The sequence below is a fragment of the Oryza sativa genome, chromosome 9 (genome assembly GCF_034140825.1).
Source record: "Oryza sativa Japonica Group chromosome 9, ASM3414082v1".
In the NCBI taxonomy this organism is placed as follows: domain Eukaryota; kingdom Viridiplantae; phylum Streptophyta; class Magnoliopsida; order Poales; family Poaceae; genus Oryza; species Oryza sativa.
Window position 1 is genome coordinate 23,972,943 of NC_089043.1, and position 24,074 is coordinate 23,997,016.

General features: G+C 43.1%; 5 protein-coding genes across 7 annotated transcripts; 4 read left to right on the forward strand and 1 right to left on the reverse strand.

The window, feature by feature from the left end:
* The first annotated feature begins 203 nt into the window (after positions 1 to 203).
* LOC4347507 (proteasome subunit beta type-1-like) lies at positions 204 to 3,767 on the forward strand. The gene is made up of 7 exons (NM_001403866.1): positions 204 to 356; positions 454 to 561; positions 2,038 to 2,119; positions 2,561 to 2,690; positions 2,806 to 2,948; positions 3,122 to 3,208; positions 3,308 to 3,767. Exons 1-7 carry the CDS (start codon positions 316 to 318, stop codon positions 3,380 to 3,382), a joined length of 666 nt encoding a protein of 221 aa, NP_001390795.1. The 5' UTR covers positions 204 to 315; the 3' UTR covers positions 3,383 to 3,767.
* Positions 3,768 to 4,072: 305 nt separating this feature from the next.
* LOC4347508 (ribulose-phosphate 3-epimerase, cytoplasmic isoform-like) lies at positions 4,073 to 6,781 on the forward strand. 2 transcript variants are annotated; one of them, NM_001403868.1, is made up of 8 exons: positions 4,073 to 4,312; positions 4,830 to 4,834; positions 4,929 to 4,991; positions 5,074 to 5,180; positions 5,245 to 5,342; positions 5,994 to 6,086; positions 6,203 to 6,244; positions 6,388 to 6,781. In NM_001403868.1, exons 1-8 carry the CDS (start codon positions 4,190 to 4,192, stop codon positions 6,541 to 6,543), a joined length of 687 nt encoding a protein of 228 aa, NP_001390797.1. In that variant the 5' UTR covers positions 4,073 to 4,189; the 3' UTR covers positions 6,544 to 6,781. The 2 variants fall into 2 exon arrangements, with proteins under 2 accessions (NP_001390797.1, XP_066159977.1); XM_066303880.1 differs by lacking the exon at positions 4,830 to 4,834 and having other exon boundaries at positions 4,122 to 4,317; positions 6,388 to 6,765.
* Positions 6,782 to 7,981: 1,200 nt separating this feature from the next.
* On the forward strand, positions 7,982 to 13,365 carry LOC4347509 (uridine/cytidine kinase UKL1, chloroplastic). Of its 2 annotated transcripts, none has more exons than XM_015756176.3 (14): positions 7,982 to 8,287; positions 8,377 to 8,468; positions 9,364 to 9,433; positions 9,541 to 9,659; positions 9,950 to 10,046; positions 10,153 to 10,232; positions 10,367 to 10,561; positions 10,651 to 10,734; positions 10,855 to 10,915; positions 11,606 to 11,666; positions 12,086 to 12,179; positions 12,257 to 12,353; positions 12,758 to 12,840; positions 12,932 to 13,365. In XM_015756176.3, exons 1-14 carry the CDS (start codon positions 8,053 to 8,055, stop codon positions 13,076 to 13,078), a joined length of 1,515 nt encoding a protein of 504 aa, XP_015611662.1. In that variant the 5' UTR covers positions 7,982 to 8,052; the 3' UTR covers positions 13,079 to 13,365. The 2 variants fall into 2 exon arrangements, with proteins under 2 accessions (XP_015611662.1, XP_015611663.1); XM_015756177.3 differs by having other exon boundaries at positions 12,281 to 12,353.
* Positions 13,366 to 15,227: 1,862 nt separating this feature from the next.
* Positions 15,228 to 19,041, forward strand: LOC107275714 (probable inactive purple acid phosphatase 27). The gene is made up of 9 exons (XM_066304323.1): positions 15,228 to 15,508; positions 15,592 to 15,683; positions 15,819 to 15,882; positions 16,317 to 16,436; positions 16,562 to 16,654; positions 16,719 to 16,857; positions 16,984 to 17,065; positions 17,153 to 17,285; positions 17,948 to 19,041. Exons 1-9 carry the CDS (start codon positions 15,290 to 15,292, stop codon positions 18,932 to 18,934), a joined length of 1,929 nt encoding a protein of 642 aa, XP_066160420.1. The 5' UTR covers positions 15,228 to 15,289; the 3' UTR covers positions 18,935 to 19,041.
* A 442-nt stretch (positions 19,042 to 19,483) lies between these two features.
* Positions 19,484 to 23,967, reverse strand: LOC4347510 (nucleotide pyrophosphatase/phosphodiesterase). Its single transcript, XM_015795754.3, has 11 exons — positions 23,711 to 23,967; positions 22,773 to 22,864; positions 22,586 to 22,652; positions 22,383 to 22,502; positions 22,179 to 22,271; positions 21,898 to 22,027; positions 21,624 to 21,705; positions 21,409 to 21,541; positions 21,008 to 21,213; positions 20,783 to 20,908; positions 19,484 to 20,263 (listed from the first exon to the last, which is right to left on the reverse strand). Exons 1-11 carry the CDS (start codon positions 23,933 to 23,935, stop codon positions 19,645 to 19,647), a joined length of 1,893 nt encoding a protein of 630 aa, XP_015651240.1. The 5' UTR covers positions 23,936 to 23,967; the 3' UTR covers positions 19,484 to 19,644.
* Positions 23,968 to 24,074: the final 107 nt, after the last annotated feature.

Consider the following 24,074-nt stretch of genomic DNA (forward strand, 5'->3'; position numbering starts at 1 on the left):
GGGGGGGGCTCGCATTTCAACCCAAGACGATATAAATGCAATCGCAACCGTCACCATGGAAAGCGGGCTCGCTAAAAAGCCCATTAAAAACCACGGGCCGGCCCATGCCCGATCCATATCCAGACCCAATACGAAGTTGGGCCAAGGCCCATGGCCTCGTGGGAGTCGGATCAAGGGTGGAGAAAAGCGCAACGCAGCGAGGCGTGTCCTTTCCAATACTCTCTCTCCTCCTCCTCCTCCACTCCGGCGACTCCTCCGCCGCATCCCGAGCAAGCAAGCCGCCGCCGCCGACGACCTAGCTCCCCGATCGCGGCCATGTCGAGGCGCGGCGACTGGGTCTACGAGAACAACGGCGGGTAAGCCCCCATACTCGATCCCCGCCCGCCGCCGTGGTTTCCTCCGGCTCTCGCTGACGACGGCCGCGGGTTGTTGTTGGTGTGTGTGTGCCTGCAGGACGTGCGTGGCCATCGCCGGCGCGGACTACTGCGTGGTGGCCGCCGATACCCGCCTTTCCGTCGGATACAACATCCTCACGCGCGACCACTCCAAGATCTGCGAGCTGTAAGTCCCGGCCGAATCGCGGCCCCCGATCTGCCCGCTTTGGGCTTAGGGTTTGTTGATTGGGAGGGCTGTGTGGGTTTGTGATGCGCTTGGGAGTCGAATTGGTTGGTGGGATGGGGGATGATTTGGTGATGGCTTTGGTTGATTTAGCTAGGGTTTGGTGGCTGGATTCTTGGGGGGTGGTTTGGGGAGATAAAGTAGGGTTTACTTGTCGTAAGGTCTTGATTGTAGTAATTTTAGGGCAACTATTTTTTAACTCGTGCAGTCTGTACACAACATGGTTTTACAGTATTGCAATTAAGGTACGATATGTAATCAGTAAATTTTCTTGATCCATAGAACAGAGACATTGTTGGGTAGTCGTGCTCGTGGGTTTAACTCCTAGTGTATGCTCATATTTTGTTTGAGTTTAGTGTTGCCCTTGTCTTAGGGTGTTCGATAGGCAGTGTTAGAACATTTATGTACACTATTTCATTCATCTATAGGAATGGTTTGTTCGAATGATTCACTGGGATATGAACATAGGCTGAGGAAATGAAAGCTTGTCGTTTTAAATTGCTGATGTTGTTTGTCTTTTGGGATTGTTTTACCATGCTTGGTGACCTCGGCTTACCTTTGTTCAGTGATTTTGAAAATCGATTTTCTTTTGGGTGGTACCTCTGTTTTTAGCACATAATCTTGCCAAGAGTGAGTGGCGATTTTACCTAATGTAGTCTCCATAAGCATGGTTTTGTGAAAAGGGTAGATAGCACTTACTGTACACTACATAACTACATACAAGTATAACTTAACATTGATGACTTCATTTAGTTGAGCCTTTTCCATGTTCTCAATTCTAGTCTGAATCTGGTCCAATAGAACCATACCATGTGATATTACTTTCTCCTGGAACTACTTGAGTTTCTTCTGTAGTTTCAAACTTGTTATAGAAACATGTTCAGAAAAGCTTTTATTGTTCCCTACTGTTAACTACGTGATAATACACAATTAGTTTATTAAGTCTACTGGTGATAATACGCTGCACTTCTCTAATACCCAATTAGTTTATTAAGTCTACTGGTGATAATACGCTGCACTTCTTTTATTTGGCATGGTTAGTTTGTGATTACACCGATATATTTTTGAGGTGCTATAGGTTACTTTCTTCTAAATTTATTATCTGCTTGCATGGAAGTTACTGAGCACCTTTAATCATGCCACTGCGTGTTACTCCCTCCGTTTCACAATGTAAGACTTTCTAGCATTGCCCATATACATATAGATGTTAATGAATCTAAACACATACATATGTCTAGATTCATTAACATCTAAATGAATGTGGGCAATGCTAGAAAGTCTTACATTGTGAAACGGAGGAAGTATTTTTTTTTGCGGGGAAAAAACGGAGGAAGTCTTGTTCTTTATTGCTATGACATTCCAATATGCTCGTTATCAATAATACAAAATTAAGACATTTTTTCTTTTTTTCGTGTTTAGAGCGGACAAATGCGCACTAGCATCTTCCGGCTTCCAAGGTGATATCAAAGCTCTGCACAAGAACTTGGCTGCCAGAGAATTGGTAAGTTCCCGAGCCATAACTTCTCCACTGTAACAGGGTTGTACTTTCGTTTAGACCTTTTGTTGTTATATCAATACAAGAAATGATAGTTGTTTATTGTGCACTTAATGCTGCTAGTATAATTTTTGATACTAAAGGCAGATGAACTGATTGACTTGCATCTTGCGTCAGAAATATATATTTTTTCTTTTGTTCCTTCTGTTTGCTTCTCTACGCAGCCTCCTAGCTGGTCAGCTGTTAGTTTCACAAATCAAACTTCCCTTTCGTCAGGAACTCTGTTAAGCTGGCTAGGCTGCAATTTATTGGCATTATTTGTTAGTAAAGAAGTTTATAGTTTTATACACTTGGAAGTGTTCAAGCTAATGCAAATATGCACTTCTGAATGTTCAGGATGCTCCCAGTATTGCTATCTAAATTATTGCTGCCCATTTGTTTTTGTAGCTGTACCAGCACCAGCACAATAAAAGGATGAGCTGCCCTGCCATGGCACAACTGCTCTCCAACACTCTGTACTACAAGCGATTCTTCCCATATTATGCTTTCAATGTACTTGGTGGGCTTGATAGTGAAGGTAAGGTGCAGATTTTTATTTATGTTTTTTCTCCTTTTCCAATTTATGTTTTATGTGTTTGTTGAAGCATATATATTTCTCTAATAGCTAATAAACACATATCTTATTTTCACAGGGAAAGGATGTGTTTTCACCTATGATGCAGTTGGGTCCTATGAGAGGACTGGCTACAGTGCACAGGGAACAGGATCTGCTTTGATCATGCCAGTGCTGGACAACCAACTAAAATCACCTAGTCCACTATTACTCCCTGCAAGAGTAAGGCACTGAAGTTTTACTAGTTTGTTACCTGGCATGTGCATTATGATTGATCATGTCATGTGATCATCTGGTTGATTTGACATGCAAGTTTATGTGCCACCCAGAAATAAGTGCTCAACTGCTGATTTGAATAGCTCCACTAGTCCTAAGAATATTTCTGATGCATGCAGGATGCCGTCACACCTTTGTCGGAGACAGAGGCGGTCGATTTAGTGAAGGATGTGTTTGCATCGGCAACTGAGAGGGACATCTACACTGTATGTTTCACCATCTCAGTACTGCAATCCCATCAGTAATGTGTTTCACACCGTCGTATTTGCCACTTTACTGACGCTCGAAGCATGCAAATATTGCAGGGTGATAAGCTGGAGATAGTTGTCATCAACAAAGCTGGGACGAAGCGAGAGTACATCGACCTGAGGAAGGACTAGATCGACGATTATGTTCTTCAGTTACCGCAAATTTGCATCAACAAATTTGCTTCGAACATTCTCCCTGATACGCCAGGGAATCATGCCCTGAACTTGATAGAAACGCCTGTGCTTTCTTGCTTCTATTCTGTACCAGGATTCTCCCAACCTGCTTTGTTGAACTAATCGCTGCCTTGATGCAAATGAGACCGAACATATTTATTGTCAGAAATATCACAATGGTCGATATGTTGAACTGTGCTTGTGTTTGCTCGATATTCGATATGTTTATTGACTAGGTTTGTTTATTTATTTTAGAATGGTGGTTCGTTTATTTTTGGACGGATTGGGAAGGCATGTGTTTCAGGACGGACAAAAATAAATCGCCGCTCTACTTGCTGATCTACTTTTACGCTGGCAACTAGCGAGTAGCGACCAGCCGTGCCTGCTTTGAGTACTTTGTTTTAATTCAGCCTAATCATGTTCTTCTGGGTTAATTCATCGTATTGTTATTGACTTATTGTGATGAATTATCTGGTACACGTCTCTAAAGTCTAAACTCAAACTTTCTCACTGTTATAAGCTTTTCTTTAAAGTTCTTTATTTAAACTATTAAATTTATTATTAAAATAGATAATAATTCGTGAAAACAATCCCTGCCACTGACAAGTGGGCCATACACACGACCGAACCTCTTCGTTTCCCATTCCCAGCGGCCGCCGATTACCCGAAGAACGTCACCTACCGCACTTCTACTCGCGCCGCCCCCCAAACACACCACCACCCAACACTATCGGAATTGGTTCGGGAGCAGGTCAAGCAGGAGGCATGGCGGCGGCGGCGGCGGCGAAGATAGCGCCGTCGATGCTCTCGTCGGACTTCGCCAACCTCGCCGCGGAGGCCGACCGCATGGTCCGCCTCGGCGCCGACTGGCTCCACATGGACATCATGGTAACGTGTGCGATCCCCCTCTCGCCTCGCCCCCCACCTTCTGATCCGCGCGAAAGCAGTGGCTCTAGTAGTATCCGGTTTCCCCCCCAAATCTTTTGACCGTGCGTGCCCTTTGGTTTGTAGGATGATTTGGTCAGGGTTAGGATTGAGCTTTAGCTTGGAGTTACCATGCACTTATATATGTGCTAAATCGCAGGAATCTGATAATATTTGTTCAAAATGACCTTTTGTTCGACATATCCTGTTTCATGTCTTACTGGAAAGTTAGTGTAGCATAGCTCATAGATGTTCAGAGCAAAGACTATGAGAGAATGTTATGTGTGCGTTAGTTTCTGTCTCTTCATTCTAACAGCCTGGTTTTCATGGTGACAATTTCAGTTAATCCTGATTTCTCTGGTGATCACGTTTCACTTCTTTTTTTCCTTTTCAAGAGGATTGTGTGTTATTGATTATGAATCGAAAATGCGAAGCTTGGCTTTTGCTGACCTATGGTTTCTTTCTCCATATGCTCTTGCAGGACGGGTGAGTTTATGTATTGCAAACACCAGAATATGATAGATCAATGGCGATTGAAGTGGTGGTGTTGTAGTGCTAAAGAACTAATTCACATATGCAGGCACTTTGTTCCTAATCTTACTATTGGAGCTCCAGTGATTCAGAGCTTGAGGAAGCACACCAAGTATGGTGGTGCTCTTTTACTCACCTTGTTAACTCTTGTTCCTATATGTACCTATAATGCTCACCATTCTGAAATTTTCTAGGGCATATTTGGACTGCCATCTTATGGTGACCAATCCTTCGGATTATGTAGAACCATTAGCAAAAGCTGGTGCCTCAGGTTTCACATTCCATATAGAAGTATCCAGAGGTAAATATATAATTGTTGAGAAGCAGTTAATGGTTTTCCTTGTCTTACGAAAAACCTGGTGCAGACAATTGGCAAGAACTCATCCAAAGTATCAAAGCAAAGGGTATGCGACCGGGTGTATCATTGAGGCCAGGCACTCCTGTGGAGGAAGTTTTTCCCCTGGTAATTGCTCAATATAACTTCTCTAGATCCCATGCTCTATTTCCACACGCAGTTCATAATTATGACATAAATGCCTTTCTTAACATATCCAATAAGTGCTCAAACTGGGAGTAAGCTTATGTTCATTTACACTCGAGCTGCGCAATTTGTTTCATTTATAGTTATCCTGTTCTCAGTATCCAGGCATATTCCCTCTGTAGTTCTGAATCTTAACTCTTGAACGGTGATCATGTACCAGTCCTGGTTGCTGTATATTCTGTACCACTCTAGTGGCAATATATTTTGCATGTTATTTCTTTGATTGGTAAATAAGCAAATCCTGTTCTTCCCATGTTCAGGCATAGCTAACTTCCCGTTCACTATATCCAGCATTACATGTCTGTTTTCTGCAGCATGACCTGCATCGAAGATCAAGAGACATTTGTTTAACAAAATAATGATCAGGTCTCAAGATACTTGTGATAAGGAGCTAGCAATTTACTGCCTAACCTTTTTTTCCTATTGAATTCATTATAATCATATTGTTGGCTAGCAACTTCACTCTCACTTATCTGAAACTGATTTCTGACAATGCTAGTTAAGGCTGTGGGCATATCTTGCTCTGTGAGTTTCACGCATCATCAATTGTTCTATTGATAACAAATTCTTCAGGTGGAGGCAGAAAATCCTGTTGAATTGGTTCTTGTTATGACAGTTGAACCTGGCTTTGGTGGTCAGAAGTTTATGCCAGAAATGATGGAAAAGGTATTATTACTGCATCAAGTGCCATTTAGTATTCCTGATTGTTTATAGTTTATACTGTATTTTTGTGTATCTATGTTTTACAACTATTCTGATCATTTTGAAACATGGTGCGTTAGGTGCGTGCCCTGAGAAAGAAGTACCCATCCCTTGACATCGAGGTACAATATGTTCTTCACAGTGTAGTGTGGTGCAATGTTATTTATGATTCTTGTCTAAAGCACACTGATTTAATCGTACAGACGCTCGGGGGCTATTTAGTTCCATTTTATCAAAACATATTCGTTTTTGTTTTTTGTTTTAGGTTGATGGTGGTCTGGGTCCTTCCACCATTGATGTGGCTGCATCTGCTGGGGCTAACTGCATTGTCGCTGGAAGCTCAATATTTGGAGCAGCTGAACCAGGAGAGGTCATATCGGCACTAAGGAAGAGCGTTGAAGGATCTCAGAACAAAAGCTGATCTGTGGTTTTGTACTCGGTTTCTATTGTAAACTAGGGCCACTCTGCACGTCTTCTTTACAGAGATCCCCAGATTGCACTACGTGAGCTGTTGAGAGATAATAAAATGTGCCCTTGGCAGTTGGCACTGATTCCAGTGTTACTAAATGTTAAAACTCTTGGGTCCGTTTTTGATGGACAAGTCACAAGTAAAGCTTAATGATACTTTGCATGATTTGCATCCTGCCCTGAATTTGTCAGTCTTTGTCTTCATATGTGGTCGCTGGGTGTTTCGGTTTGGATCCGATTCCTAACACGAGGTTTACATGAATCCCATCCCATACTGTTCAGAGGGAATAAGACATTGTGAATCCCATGGTTTATCTATCGATCTATCTATCTCCAAGGCTGGAGCATCTGCATAAATATGTGACATCAGACTTGTACGAATTCATCGTTCCATGTTTACCCTTTAAACTTTTGACAAATTTATATGAAAAAAAAACCACCAAATTCAAATGAGTTTTGCAGAAATCGAATCCTTTCGTCTCAAAATTATAACTACTTCTAGCATTCAAAATTTATCTCAAAATATAACTTCTTTATTAACAATCACTTTTCATTCAATTACAACCTTCCACCGTTTAATTCCCACTTACCTTTGTTTTTCAACCCATCATAATTTTCTCCTTTTAATTCTACCCACTGTCTTAGTAATTGTGTGTAAAATTAAAAATCCTTATATCTTAGAACGAAGATATGCAAACACTGTGGCACTGTGCCATTGACTCACTCGAATGAGAGAAACGCCCAGGGATCCTCTAGCTAACTCCACAAGATGATGATTTAGTTGGCTTGGGTTCAAAATCTCTCCCCTTCCACTTATTCAATATCAGATGCTTCCCTAGTATTCATGTTTTTTTTTACTACCTCCATCCCATAATACTTGTCGTTTTGAGTTTTTTTTAATGTTTGTTCATTCGTCTTATTTAAAAAATATAAAATTATTATTTATTTTATTTGTGACTTGATTTATCATAAAAGTATTTTAAGTATAACTTTTTTTTTATATTTGTATTAACGTTGCAAGAAAAAAAATAAAACTTTATTTACTGTGGGACGGAGGCAGTAACTCCCTCGAGTGAGACAGATCAATGACAGCCAGGTGGTCCAAATAGTGGAGCTCCAGGCTAGGAAGCATCTGTGCCTCATGTCCCCTGTCCACTGAACCGTACGCTTCCCCATCCCAACCACCCTAGACCCAGCTTTCATACACCTTCACATCCGGCCCCACCTGTCATACACCCGGTGTACAAACACCAGGTCCATGCAACCATCGGCCCCACCACAAAACCCGGCCCATTTTCCCCATCAAATTACTACTTATCCGAAATTCCCAAACTACATTTCTTTTTTTTTTTATTTTCGTTTTAAAAACCGATCGAGAGAGAGTGAGAGGCGAGCGAGAAGATCCCGACCAAAACCCGCGAAGGCAGCGAGATCGATCGGCGGCGGCGGCGGCGGGGAGATCATGCCGGAGAAGGCGGTGGACGACGTCATGGACTCGGCGGTGGGGGCGCACTTCAGCGGACTCCGCCTCGAGGCGCTCCGCCTCTCCTCCCCCTCCGCCCCGTCCTCCCCTTCCTCCGCCAAGGCGGCCGCGGCGGCGGCCGCCCACTCCAACGGCGCCGTCTACGCCAACGGCGTCGCCGCCGACGCCGCGGAGCTTGTGTCGCCATCCGCGCTCAGGCAGCCCTTCGTCATCGGTAGTAACTAATTCGAGCCCTTCCTCGTCGGCATTGTTTTTTGCTTGGTTTAGCCTCTGTTTGCGAGGATTTCTCTTGGATTTTTCAAGGGGTTTCGGGTGGGACGGCGTCGGGGAAGACGACGGTGTGCGACATGATCATCCAGCAGCTGCACGACCACCGTGTCGTGCTCGTCAACCAGGTGTGTGTGCCATCATTTTCTTCTATAGTTTCACATTGATCTGTGTTACTAGCTTAGCTGAACTCTGGGGTTGCATAATGCGGCATATGTGCTAAATCATGGACTGATAGTGATCAGGATTAGGAAATTTTCGAGTAGGTTTGATGTGTCCTTTAACCAGCTTACTAACGTGCTTCTGCCATTTCCCTACTACTTTTTGGAAAAGTAATCTGTTTAGATCTATTCTGCTAGATGAGTGTCTCTATGCATTCATCTTTCTTGCAATTCATTGCACCTAATGCTCATATTACAGCTGTGAAACTAAGCAATGAAACTGTTCACAACCTTATATTTTATATGAATGGAAAACATGGCATGAATGGACACGGGTAACTTGATGTCTGATCAGTTTTTCTGGGATATGCCTGAATGTTACCTCAAGTTGTGCTACCTCTAGCATGAATGCATTTAGGTCACTTACGGTAACTGGATGTTTGGGGGCATCCATTCAGGCACCACATGATCTAGAGGATGGGAATATCAGTTTGTGATAAATGCAACTCAAAATATTTATAGTTAGCAGAAATGTGGCACAACCATGTTTTCCATGGAATAGCAAAACACAGCTAAATGTGTATTGTCCACAGCTCCGTCCTGGCTCCACCCCCTTTGATGTTCTTCTCATGTTTATAAATCCAGAAACCGTTAGTCCAATTTATTTGGGAAATTATCTTCTTGGTGTCTGTGTGACAACCCATATGCCACATTGGTTAGTTGATCTTTCAACCAATAGTCCACCTGTAAATGATGCGTCATTAGTTACTTCAGTTTTTTTCCTGACAAGTCTTAGTGTCGTCTCGCTCCACCAGAAATGCTTTGAAGAGCCAGTAAATTTCATTTGGGTTTTAACTTGCAGGATTCCTTCTACCGTGGGTTAACTGCTGAAGAATCTGCACATGCCCAAGATTACAACTTTGATCACCCTGGTACTTGACTTGTCGTTTGGATGGAATTACACTCCCTGTTTTAGTGATCAGAGCCTGAGTTGGCATTCTTTTGTTTCTAATGTGAACAAAAATATCTTTGCTTGCAGATGCATTTGACACAGAGCAGCTTCTGGAATGCATGGGGCAGCTAAAACGGGCACAGCCTGTAAATGTTCCTATATATGATTTTAAGAATCACCGACGGTCCTCTGAAAGCTTTAGAAAGGTAGTTCTGTGAGCTTTTAATCTAGGTTTCAAGTCATTGGCCTTTTGAATAACATTGAATAGTTGTTGCTTTCCCCCCTAATCTCTCTGCAATGATATGACCATTTATAGCTGATATATGCCCTTTGTACATGAAAAAAAAGAAAATTGACAACATTGCATTTTGTTTCGAATGTTACTGTGCACATTTGTTAATTTTTCTTGATGTATTTTCATGATTCCTTATTAACAGTTAAGCGAATAAACTGCAATGTTGCTTATTAAATGACTGATAAAATTTTGTTTTGCTAGGTCAATGCATCAGATGTCATTATATTAGAGGGCATTTTAGTCTTCCATGATCAAAGAGTTCGCAATCTGATGGACATGAAAATTTTTGTGGACACAGGTTTCTCATTTTCATTATTATGTTGGGTTTGCCTTGAACTGCTTCCTGTTATTAGCTGGAATATTTGTTCACTTCTTTTTTGGGTGCCCATGATGCATCCAATCAGATGCTGATATTAGGCTAGCTCGACGAATAAGGCGTGATACAGTTGAAAGAGGTAGAGATGTTAGCTCGGTGCTTGAGCAGGTACTTCAACTTGTTTTATTTTGCGTTTTTATATTAATATTGTTCTTGTGCTTTGTAAACAGATTTTTGTCTTTTTACCTTTCTGATTTCAATTTTTCTACATATATAATTTGAAATTCTGTTGGCATCTGTAGTATGGCAGGTTTGTGAAGCCAGCATTTGATGATTTTGTTCTCCCTTCGAAAAAATATGCCGACGTGATCATACCACGAGGAGGTGATAATCATGTGGCAATTGACCTGATTGTTCAACATATTCGTACTAAGCTTGGTCAGCATGACTTGTGCAAAATCTATCCACATGTTTATGTGGTTCAAACAACATTCCAGGTTAGATTATTTGCACTTATCTTTAAACTTTATGCTTTTCTTTGCTAAATTTCATAATATTCTTCTACTTTTCATGGTGAATTCAACAGATCCGAGGAATGCATACTCTGATTCGTGACAGGGACATCACTACACCTGACTTTGTCTTTTATTCAGATCGGTTGATCCGTTTGGTACTACTTTTGTATATATAGCTTTTATAACTTCTCTTTAACTTCATAATTTTTTTTTAAAAGATCCAGATTTTGAATTGATTCAACTCATTTGCTATTGGTATGGAAATGCCATGTCAGGTAGTTGAGCACGGACTGGGGCATTTGCCATTTACAGAAAAGCAGATTATTACTCCAACAGGTATTTTCAAATGGTACCACATATTTTTGGTTTCATTCTTTTTCAGTTGTTTAACAGTGTTACAAATTATTCCTACAAAAGACTGAAAAGAGAGCGCACATAACCCATCCTGCCATCAAAACGGCTCCATCCCACTGTGATGCAGGGGGTGCACGGTTTCATTCTGGTTGCTAATGCTAATATTGTTTTATATCATAAGTTCTGAACTGGTGTGAATCCACCTACGAAAAGGAGTTTTTTTAATTGTTCATAGTTGTAAGACAACTGATTCAAATTTGACTAGTGTGCTACATAACAATTCTCTAAAATCACCCAAAAATTTGTTGAGAAAAAAATTTAGGATTGATGCTGCAGATGTGGCCTGCAGCTGGGACTCGTTGTTATGGAGAACCATTACTTAATTAATTCTGCTGCTGCAGACCTTTGGAATTAGCTACTTTCATATGCTTCTGAAATTTTCCCTTCGACGTAGGAGTAGCAATTTATGGTTGGCTGCAAACAGGTTTTTAGGGGTCTGATTTAGTGCAAATAGAAAAACAGCATACCTAGAACTTCCCAACAAGTTTGCTACATGATACTCTGCATGCCGTACCTCTATGCATTTAGTATTTGAAATTAGCTAGCTCTACAATGCTTTCCTTTTTCAGAACATCAACTCATGCATGTATAATTTGTTTCTTCTGGGTCTAGGGTCCATTTATATGGGAGTTGAATTTTGCAAGAAGCTCTGTGGAGTGTCTATTGTCCGAAGGTACGTTATGAAATGATGAAGTAATTAGCAAACTAAAAATTCAAGCAGACAACATTGGCAGGTGCATTTTGAAGGATGGCTGCATACTGAATTGACTCTGTCCAACAGCAATTTTCTGGATCCTTGTGTTGAGATGCTACCTTAGAACTCAAGATTATTTGTTATTAGTAGAATTTTACATTATACTTTGTTTTGTATTGGATTTTGGAACCTCTTCCTTTATGTATGTTATGTGTTCTGTAACATTTTTTTCTAGGTCAGACTAGTGCATTTATCGATCTTCATGGTACCATGCATCATGTCCCAATTTTTAACTCCAAATTACTTTTTTCCTGTCATTCTTCCGTAATGTCGTGAAATATTAGTATTACAGAAGATATTTCAACATCTTTTCATTAACATGTATCATTGTATTGCAGTGGTGAAAGTATGGAGAATGCATTGCGTGCTTGTTGTAAAGGAATAAAAATTGGCAAGATTCTAATACATCGTGTTGGAGACAATGGACAGCAAGTAAGTACATAGATTTTATGATTAATGATTATTGAAAAAGGATCCTCAGAATGACTTAGTTCATATAGTTTGAATAGTTATTATTCACTTTGCCATTGCAGCTTATATACCATAAACTGCCCATGGATATTGCTGAACGGCATGTTCTTCTTTTGGATCCAGTGCTTGGTACAGGTCAGTTTTGCATGGTCTCTCTATATGTATTTTCATTCATTTGTTGGAACTTAAGCTAACTGACTTGTGAACCACTGATCATGGACGACATTGCCTTTGCTATGCATGCCTGCACTTATATATCTTGCATTTATCCAGAAGCTTTTCTGGACATTGGAAGATATTATTGCCTATTGGTTTCCCTGTTGGGAACACCTTGATTTTTTTTAAAAAAGTATAAGGCAAGTATGAATCATTAGTCCATGATTATGTTCTGAATGAATGAACAATCAAAGACTGCTGCTGCTGCAATGTTTGGCTAGATGCTCCACCAGCTTTAGGCCATCTGCAATTTTATTCATAGCGCCAGTATCTGACACTACTTTATAACTGAGTGTCCTTCATCGTTGTTTTGTACTCCGTAGGTAACTCAGCAAATCAAGCTATTGAGCTTCTGATAAGAAAAGGTGTTCCAGAGGAGCGAATCATATTTCTCAATCTTATCTCGGTAAATCCATTAACATACTAAACTAACTGTTCTGTTGCTCTCCGCCCTATTTTAGTTTTAACTGGATCTGTCTACCTTTATTTGTAAACAGGCTCCTGAGGGAATTCAGTGCGTCTGCAAGCGATTTCCGAGGCTGAAGATTGTAACCTCCGAGATCGACACCGGGTTGAGCGAGGAATACAGGGTAATCCCAGGGTTGGGAGAGTACGGTGACCGCTACTTCGGCACAGATAATTGATGCTTCCATAGCAATCGCTGGAGGTGTTGCTCCCTGGAGAAGGATCATGCATCGGAAGCAACATTTCATACCATGATGAAACTATGTGGATGAGTCTTAGCTGTTGTATTTGGCTGCAGTGCAGTACTACATCGTTTGTCAAATTGGTATGCGAGGTAACATGTCAGAGAAATTGGTATGAACCCGGGCGGCCGAAAGAAAAGTATGGTGTACATCTGTAGCTGTTGTTTAGCCTCCAAAAACCAGAACCATGGCGTTAACGGAGGGCAATGCAAATTGTGTGCTAATCGTGATTGTTTGTTTTGAGCCCTTTTTTTTCGTTCAGATGTGTACTGCATGTCTGCATTCCTTGCTGGGAATGCAAGAAATGAGATCTGCCTGCAAGCGCATTCTAATAAGACTGTTCGAATGTAACAGAACAACTAACATGATAAATTAAATATTAGTTAATTTTTTTTAAAAGTATTTTTTCTTCAGGAACTTATTCCTTTTTAAAAAGTGTACTGTTCAGCCGTTTGAGAAAAAACGCTTCTCAAGAGTCAATTCGTTTGAGACTTGGAGAGGTGTACATTTGGCTGCAGCTTTGACGTTAAAGCTTCACAAACGAGTCGTTAACGGGTTCAGGCGAGTATTTTGCCGCGTATGGAATATAGGCCGCACGTGGACCGTAATCCGTCAAAGGGCGTTTTGGATTGAAACCAAAATATGATCGTACTAAAATTTTAGTAACTTTAATAGTAAACATGCTAGTTTGGATTGACGCTAAACAATTAGTAGTGCCCATGCTTAATTTGGCTATACTCTAGAATTTTCTTCACCCATATTAAATTTTGGCTTTTTATTGGTATTAAACCAAACATAGGTGGTGTTTGAATCTCCTGAAGATGAAGTGTTTCACGTAAAACGAGATTGTAATAATGTATGATTAATTGAGTTTTAATTATTATAAACTTGAAAAATGGATTAATTGTAATAACGTATGATTAATTGAGTTTTAATTATTATAAACTTGAAAAATGGATTAATCTGGTATTTTAGAACAACTTTCATATAGAAAGTTTCCGCACAAAACGTACCGTTTATTAGTTTGAAAAGCGTGCAACTTTAATCTAAAATTTAATCCACACTTTTCAGGACTAACGAACGGGGCCTATATAGACTAGCTAACTTTGCCCTATCAAAAAAAAATTGGTAGTGGCACTACCAATTAATTGGTAGGGTAGAGAACCAAATAGACCCAAAAGCCCAAATAATTTCGGCCAGATACACAACTGCAATCACGTTATGCCCTAAATAGTGTGGGCTGCCCGTTCCAGCCCATACAATATAGCTGCACTTGCGCTGCAAATCCGTCCCAATCCAACCAGAGTCTGTACGAATCAAGGCGAGGAGGGGTTCGGACTTCGGAGATTTATGCCCCGAACCCCTGTGAGGGCCATCAACCGTACGATCCACATTGTGCGGCACAGATCGAAGCGGTAGAGGTTGCGTCGCGAGCTTTTGCGCCGTACTCCCTCCGTCAAAAAAAAGACAAATCTTGGTTTCCATGTCCAACATTTTACCGTCCGTCTTATTTAAAAAAATTATGAAAAAAAATAAAAAGATAAGTCACGCATAAAATATTAATCATGTTTTATCATCTAACAATAATGAAAATACTAATTACGGGATAGTCAAATGTTGGACACGGAAACCCAGGTTTATCTTTTTTTTGTCGGAGGGAGTAGGATAAGGAGGAGTTCGGAGATTTATTCTCCGTACCCCTAACATAGGCTTACAGCCGTCAGATCCATCTTGCACGGTGCAGATCGGCGCGGGAGAAAGGGCGTCGCGACATTTGCATATAGGACCCTAGAATTGTTGAATATTACCATTTGCCCCTCGGAGGATAGGTAACCCAGAACTGGGCCTACATTACCGTCCGATCTAAATCGTGCGGTCAAGATCGAGGTAGGAGAGACGTTTCAGATTTTATAGCAAAGCCTTGAGAAAATCACGTAGATTATCTGCGTCGTTAGTTCGGGATAAAATTTCAAACGAAACTAACCAGAATAACCAGATGCCTAACGACTAACGACACGAATTTCATCCAAACTTTTAGCAAAATCCCTATAAATTCGTGACCTGCAAAGCCTCCAACCTCCTCCTCCTCCCCGCCATAGTTTTCTTCTTCAAGCCTCGCCGTGTGTTCGCCGGCGAGCAGAGAGGACGATGGGCGCCGCGCGCGGCGTGCTCCAGGCGGCGCTTCTCCTCGCCGCCGCCGCCGCTGCCTTCTTGCTGGTGAGCCCCGCGGCGGCGGCGGCGGTGAACTCGACGTCGGCGACGCTGGACAACATCCAGCCGCTCTCGACGCTCAACATGGCCGCCGCGCGCGTCGCCATGGACGCCGGCTCCGCCATCCGCGCCTCGCCGGAGCTCCTCGGCACCAACGTGAGTATCACACAGCCTCGCGCAATGCAAGCTTATGAGATCTCTGAATCTCACCTGTTTTTCTTCTCGCCGGCGGCCGGCAGGGCGAGGATTCGGCCTGGGTCACCGTCAACTTCACGACGCCGGCGCCCACCGACGGCCACTGGATCGCGCTCTTCTCCCCTGCCGATTTCGAGTAAACTCGTTATCCATCTCAAGATCAAGATCGATCAACTGAACATTGTTAGCTTCAAATTTCCTAATCCAATCTGACGACCCCTCCACTCTGTGTGTGATGCTGCAGTTTGATCATGGGAGGGAAGCAGAGCAGTAGCAGAATCAATGCAGCAGGTGAAGATGAAGCACCTGCTGGATTACCCATCGCTCCCATCAAGGTTGGTGATTACTTGCTCCGGCATGATAATACTGGCCCTTTTAGACATGGGCGAGATCAAACTTTAGAATCTTTAATTATGAATCATTTTTAATATATTTAAAGGTGAGGTCAAACTTTATAATTTTTTATTATGAATCATTTTTAATATATTTGTCTTTTAAATATGGTGACTACATATATAGATTAGTCCTAAAAATACTGTAATAAAATCATATATTTGTTAACACTTTTATACATATTATAATTAAAAATAATGGTCAAAGTTATTTTTCGAAGACCGTGCTCTTGTCCAAAACGATAAATATTATCAACCCGGAGGGAGTAGTAGGGGGGAAGAAAAACAAGATGTATATTCTGATACAGATTGTGTGTACATCTCAATGGCTGGATGACATTGATTGTTTTGATTGTTTTTGTTGTCTGTTTCATCAGTACAAGTTTGCTAACATCTCGCCGAGTTTCATGAGCTCCGGCAGCGGCGACACCAGCTTTCTTCTGATCAACCAGCGCTACGATTATGCTTTCGGGCTGTTCTCCGGTGGCAAGGACAATGTGAGTTCAGATTTACACTGCATGACTTTAGAACATTGGAACTATGATTAGGATTTGATCTTCTTTGCTGAAAAACAGCAGCTAGGAGCTAGGATAATGTAGCTAATTGTATGATTCTTTTGCAGCCTAAACTCGTTGCAGTTTCAAACAAGATCTCTTTCGCCAACCCGAAAGCTCCAGTCTTCCCTCGTCTCTCACAAGGAAAAGGATGGAATGAGGTGAGTTTGCATAATTTGCATAAATTTTTAGTTGGTTTCTTGATGTAATTGGTGTTCATAACAGATGGCTGTGACATGGACAAGTGGTTACAACGTTGATGAAGCTTACCCCTTTGTGGAGTGGACAATGAACGAGAAGGAGAATGCTAGAGCTAGACGGTCGCCGGCCGACACCCTCACCTTCACAAGAAACCATTTGTGTGGTAAAGTTCAGAGCAACTTACTGAAAAAACATCCAAATCATGTTAAAAAAAACTTTTACATATAGTACAAAAGCTCAATTCAGAATTACAGGTAAGTTGACTCTGTTTTGCTGGAAAAATTTTCAGGTAAACCAGCTAATGCAGAAGGTTACAGAGACCCAGGCTTCATCCACACAGCTTTCCTGAAGAACTTGTGGCCAAACAGGGAGTAAGAACACTGAGAGAACATGCATTGAGCTTCTCAGCAACAATTTTAATTTACAATATTCATGTAATTTTCATGCTTTTGTTTTAGGTATTCTTATCAGATTGGGCACGAGCTACTAGACGGAACTATAGTATGGGGCAAGTCGTCCACCTTCCGTGCATCACCTTCCCCTGGACAAGCTTCACTCCAGCGAATTGTCATTTTCGGAGACATGGGACTCGTAAGAATTTCATCAAACTTGTGCACATTCTGATGACAATGTTCACATTTTATTTGAAAATGCGTGCTGATCTGTTTCCATATGTTGTAGACTTGTAATATGCTTTAAATTTTAAATTTAAAGTGTAGCAGCTAAGAGTTTCTGTTTAAATTTAATTCTGAGATGCGCTCATAGCGTTGTGGCAGGAGTTGCCGGCATGCACCTTTTTTTTTTGCGAACGCGCAAAAGGATTGCACGTCAATATATTAGAAGAATATAGTTTTTGTTACATGACGCACTCAGCCAGACCGGCCTATGCCAAGGAAGGAAGAAAATAAAGATAAAAAAAACAAGGAAGAAAAACCATTGATTCGATTCTTGTTGAGCACGCTCACTAGGAATATTTGCTTCTCCTTGAAACCATTAAAACCATTGACACTAAGTCATTCCTTGGTGTCTAACTTTAAATTTAAACCTAAAGTGTAGTATCTAAGAGTTCCTTTTTAAATTTAAATTTGAAGTGTAGAAGCTAAGAGTTTCTGTTTAAATTTAAATTTAAATTTAATACGTAGTGGCTAAGAGTTTCTGTTTAAATTTAAAATATACTGTCTATACATGTTTTTTTTTGTGTAAATTTGAATTTGGAGTGTATTGGCTGAGTTTTTTTTTTTTTGTTGGGACAGGGGCAAAGTGATGGGAGCAATGAGCTCGCCGGATTTCAGCCGGGGGCGCAGGTGACGACGGAGCGGCTGATCAAGGACCTGCCCAACTACGACGCCGTCTTCCACATCGGCGACCTCTCCTACGCCAATGGCTTCCTGGCGCAGTGGGACCAGTTCACGGCGCAGATCTCGCCGGTCGCCTCCCGGGTGCCCTACATGGTGGCGAGCGGCAACCACGAGCGCACGTCCCGGGACACCGGCGGCTTCTACGGCGGCGACGACTCGCACGGCGAGTGCGGCGTCCCCGCGGAGACCTACTTCCGCGCGCCGGCGGCGGCGAACCGCGGCAAGCCCTGGTACGCCGCCGACCACGGCATGTTCCGCTTCTGCGTCGGCGACACGGAGCACGACTGGCGCCCCGGCACGGCGCAGCACGCGTTCCTGGACGGTTGCTTCGCGGCGGCGGACCGTAAGCACCAGCCGTGGCTGGTGTTCGCCGCGCACCGCCCGCTCGGCTACTCGTCGAACGAGTACTACGCCAGGGAGGGCTCCTTCTCGGAGCCCATGGGGCGGACGCTGCAGCCGCTGTGGCAGAAGCACCGCGTCGACCTCGCCGTCTACGGCCACGTCCACAACTACGAGCGGACGTGCCCGGTCTACGAGAACACCTGCACGGCGGCGCCGGCGGCGGCGGGGGGCGGCGGGAACGGGAGCTCGCCGGCGGCGGCGTACACCGGCGCGCTGGGCGGCACGATCCACGTCGTGGCCGGCACGGGCGGCGCCAGGCTGAGGGGGTACGCCGGCGGCGAGTGGCCGCAGTGGAGCGCGGCGAGGAGCGAGAGCTACGGGTACGTGAAGCTCACGGCGCGCGACCACTCGCGGCTGGAGCTCGAGTTCATCCGCAGCGACGACGGCGAGGTGCTCGACGCGTTCTCCATCACCAGGGGCTACAAGGACGTGCTCGCCTGCGCCGTCGACGCCTGCGACCCCCACACCTTGGCCAACTAACTAATCGTCGCCTCACCAAATTCAAATTAAAAATTTGAATTTCACATGAACATGGAGTAGATCAGTAGGAAAACTGTTCATATTATAATGAATTAGCTGACTGAGTTGTGAATTCTACGAGGTAATTAAGGATTTAATTGTTTGATTATATATATATATATATATATATATATATATATATATATATATATATATATATATATATATATATATATATATATATATATATATATATATATATATATATATATATATATATATATATATATATATATATATATATATATATATTTCTAAATATTTTAATTATAGTTCACTGGGTTGTGAATTCCTCTTGCCCCGATCCAACCAAAACCAGTACGAGTCGAGGCGAGGAGGGGTTCGGAGATTTATTCGCCGAACCCCCTTGAGGGCCATGAACCGTCCGATCCACATTGTGCGGTGCGGATCAAGCCCGGAGAGGTGGGGATCTGCTTCGTTTGCATTCAAATTTGAAAATAACTTGTTTAATTTTCAGACGAGGAGTAATTAAGGATTTAAAACACATAATTTTGTAACATTTCTTTATTTGACTTAATTTCGAAATATTTCGCAATTCAATTTACACACGATTGACAAGTCAAGATTACAGACGAGGCCCGCAAGCACCACCAAGCAGCAATAGTGCACACGTCGCCGGCAGACTCGCCGGCGGAATCACCGGAGCTGGATCACGTCGCCGGCGGGATGGTCGGCGGGCAGCTGTCGGCGACGCAGGCGAGCACGTCGCGGTACTCCCGGTGGACGGTGAAGCTGTCGTGCACCTCGCCGTCGCTGGACCGCCTGTACTCGTAGAGCAGCGACGTGTAGTTGAACGCCGTGAGCTTGACGAAGCCGTAGTCCATCTCCCTGTACACGCTCCACGGCGGCGCCTCGGCGGTGAAGTTGCTCAGGTGGCTGCCGCCGCCGCCGACCACCGCGTGGATGGTGCCGCCCACCGCGCCGGAGTAGCGCGACCTCTCCGGCGACGCGCACCGCCCGTCGTAGACCGGGCACGTCCGCTCGTAGTTGTGGACGTGGCCGTAGAAGGCGAGGTCGACGCGGTGCCGCTGCCATAGCCTCTGGAGGCTCTGCCTTGCCGTCGGCTCCGCGAAGGCGCCGCCGGCGCCGTAGAAGAAGCCCGAGGAGTAGCCGAGGACGCGGTGCGCGATGAACACCAGCCATGGCTGCTTCTTCCGGTCCACCGTGGCGAGGCAGCTCTCGATGAACGCGTACTGCTCCGTGCCTTCCCGCCAGTCGTGCTCGCTGTCCGCCACGCAGAATCTGAACATCCCGTAGTCCGTCTTGTACCTGCCCAACAAAGTTCAGAACAAATTTCGAATATTTTAAATTTTAGCAAAAAAAATAAAAGATTGTTTGTTCAAAATTCAGGCATTCCGGTCTACAATGGCAACCAGTTGACAGCAGGGTTCACAATTTCGGAATGAAAATTTCAGGTCGGTGGATCCCAGTAGGACGTGCAGAGTCCGCAAAACTGAACTGCTTTCTGAAACGGTTTCCCCTATTTTTTTTTCATGAAATCCGTTGACTACCGATGAAATTTGACCAAATTTTGCCAACAAAATTCAGATTTAGTTTGAACTTTTTGAGCATCACCGAGCCAGTTTGTGATCTCGACCTTACTCGAAACATCCGGTTTTCAAAAACAAAAATGCCTTTTCTGTTGGTTTTATAAACTAAGAATGTGCCTCCAACTAAAATTTAGAAAAAAATATTCAAAATTCAGTACAAACGTATTCAATTTTTTTTTAAAAAAATGGAAATTGAAATTTGAGTTGATTATATATACAGAGAGAGTCTGAGACTTACCAGTAGTTTGCCCTGTTCTCTGTGGGTGTGTAGTACATGGTCTCAGCAAGCACCCCACACTCCCCTCCAGAATCTGTCCCATTGAAGAAAGATCCACTGTTTGGCCAATCCCGTTCATGGTTTCCACTGAATCAAACCAATCGTATCAAACATGTTAGTAATTATCATAGAATTAGTTAACCGGCTTGGAGATTTAATAAACCAAAGATGTTCATCAAGAAAGACCTTGCAATCATGTAGGGGACTCGAGCAGTGATCGGCTCGACTTGCTGAGTGAACTGATCCCACTGGGAAATGTACCCGTTGGCATAGGTAATGTCACCGATGTGAAATACAATGTCGATGTTGTCAAGGTCCTTGATCAGTGTGTCAGTTGTGTTCAGTGATCCAGGCTGGTAGTTGCTGTACTCGTTGCTTCCATCCCTCTCGGCCTGCAAGTGATAAAACCATGTGAATTCAGAAGAAACATGAGGTAGTTTTGCTTCAGGACTGAGCTAAGCAGTGAACTTAAAAGTTTAACTAAATCTTGTCCCAAACGATAAATATTTTTGACCAGAGGGAGTAATTATTTTTGAAGGAGAGAGTACTAAAACTATCGATACATTTTGCGCTGGTGTATATTTTACCTTTCCCATATCACCAAAAATGACAACCCTCTGCAGTGACTTTTGCCCAGGAAAAGGAGGTGCTTTGAAGGAGTAAAATTTGCCCCATACAATTTTTCCATCAGGTAGCATATGTCCAATCTTGTAATAGTATCTAGCAGGAAAAATGGCATAGTCAGAAGACCAGTATTCACAATTGAAAAAAAATGTTGATAGAGCCATAGGAAGTAATTTACTCTTTATTTGGCCATAAATCAGTCAGGAATGCTGTGTGTATGAAACCTGGATCTCTCCAACCAACAGTACGGGCAGGTTCTCCTGCACAAGCAAAAACTACTGTGAGGAACACAATGTACTAACTTCAGACAATTTAAACCACATCAGGGCATCAAGATTGGACATCTAGGATTGTGTAATTTTGACATTTTTGCAAGCTCCTCACAAATTTCATGCTATTATATGCATATACAGAAGATAATGCATAAAAGGGATCTTTTATACGGTCCATACCGCATAAGCTTTCGCGATCAAAAGTGACGGTGCCAGCTGCTGTGCGCGTAGGAGGGCTCCATTTCATGCCCCATTCAACAAAGGGATATGCCTCTTTGATGTCATAACCACTAGTCCATGTGACAGTCATCTAGCAAGACAAAGCAACAAATTCTTCAGAGATTTGACGTTTTAAGCTAGGATGCATCTCATATTAGATCTGTATATCTAGATTTGCAAATGTGAGTCAGAGAGAAGAGGATGATTTGCAAATGTGAGTCAGAGAGAAGAAGATAATTCACCTCATTCCAGGATTTGCCTTGAGCTAGACGAGGGTAAACCGGAGCTTTCGGGTTTGCGAAGGCGATCTTATTTGATACTGCGATAAGCTTTGGCTGGAAATGAAATACATTAAGTCAGTTGCCATTTCTTTAGTAATAAGGACTGGATAAAATTACAATGTGAATTATCTAAAAAAAAATTACAATGTGATGTTTTGAACTCACATTTGAGAGACCACCAGTGAACAGTGCAAAGGAGAAGTCCTGCCTCTGATTGATCAACTGAAACTTGAGAGTGCCTTTTCCTGTCTTGCCATAATCTGAAGAATAATTTGCAAGCTGATACTGAAACCAGACATACAAAAAAAATCAGTTTAGGAGTTCATTTGCAGAACTTTTACAAACATGATGCTATTATTCCTACAAACCTTTATTGGTGCAGAGCATATAACAGGTCCTGAGTCTGATCCAGAAGGACCGGGGCATGTGGACGCGCTGCAGGAAAGTGCAAGAGTTCATCAGATCATGGTCATTGTGATTGTAATCTACAAACTCACATCACATGGTCTCACTATTCAAATTTTGAAATCCATGGCAAATATACTTGTTTCATACTTGAAATTTGAAGGAGAGAATACTCCGATCCAATCGCCGTCACTCGCATGCGGAGCTGCGAAATCAACAGTTACCCAGGCAGTATCTTCCCCCTGTATCCACAACAGTGTCAGATAAACAATGGAAATGGGTCAAAGAAATCCTGATTTTCTTTTTACGAGGAGACAAATCTTGATTCGATCACATCGAATACCAATAGGAGCAACAATAATTTAAGATAAAAACGAAATGGGATCAATCATGCAGATCGTAGTGCATCAAAACCGTACACTGACAAATGGAAAGTCGAAGCAAATACCATTTGACCCTATCAGGCGTGGGAAGCAATTCCATGTGGCCTGTGACCACACTAGCAATCTAGCACAAGCATGGGCAATACACTCAAACCCATCCACCAATCAATCAATCAATCAATTTCGAAGAATATCCATGGTACATTTCGCCACTAAAAACATGGCATCACTACTAAAATTGGAATTTTGAAGAAATTGGACGATGTGACGGAAAGTTGAAAATTTATGTGTGTAGGAAAGTTCGATGTAATAGAAAAGTTAGAAGTTTGAAGAAAAATGTTGGAATCTAAACAGGGCCCCGATCCCCAGCTTTTGTTCATGACTCATGCAGAGGCTAGTGATGTAATCATCTTCTCCATTTTTTTTAAAAAAAAAAGAAAATCCAATCTGGCGAGAGGAAGAACGATTGATATCATTAGGAGATGTTTGAGATATTGAGAAATTTGATTTCGTTCCGAACTGCAACGGCGACGGCGATTGGCTTATCTATCCAAATTTTGTACGGTTCATCGCGCAAACACGTCGTCGTCTCTCCTCGCCGCGCCAAACACAACGGCGAGCTGAGCTAAGACGAAACCGGCCGGCGAACCACCGCCGGAGCTCGGGATTCCGGCGAGCAGGGCGAAGAGACGAGTGTGTACCTACCTTGACACCGAGAAGCCGAGGCGACGCTTGCACGGAAGCCGCGGCGTCGATGCCGACCGTCGCGCGGTGGATGCCGATCAGCGACAGCGGCTGCTCGCCGATCCTGGAATACGACGACGACGACGACGACGAGGAGAACGCCCACACGCCGCCGCCGCCGCCCGCCGCGGCGGCGGCGAGGAGCACGAGGAAGAGGAGGAGAATCCCACCCAGCGGCATCGCCATTGCCACTCGCACGCACTCTTTGGCGGTATCCCGATTGACCGAGCTCGCTCGCCGAACTAGTTTGTTGGTTTGCTCTCGTGAGAGAGGCCGGCCCCGCTCGTGTGAATGTGGCGAGCGGCCGGCGCGGCGGCTGCTGTTT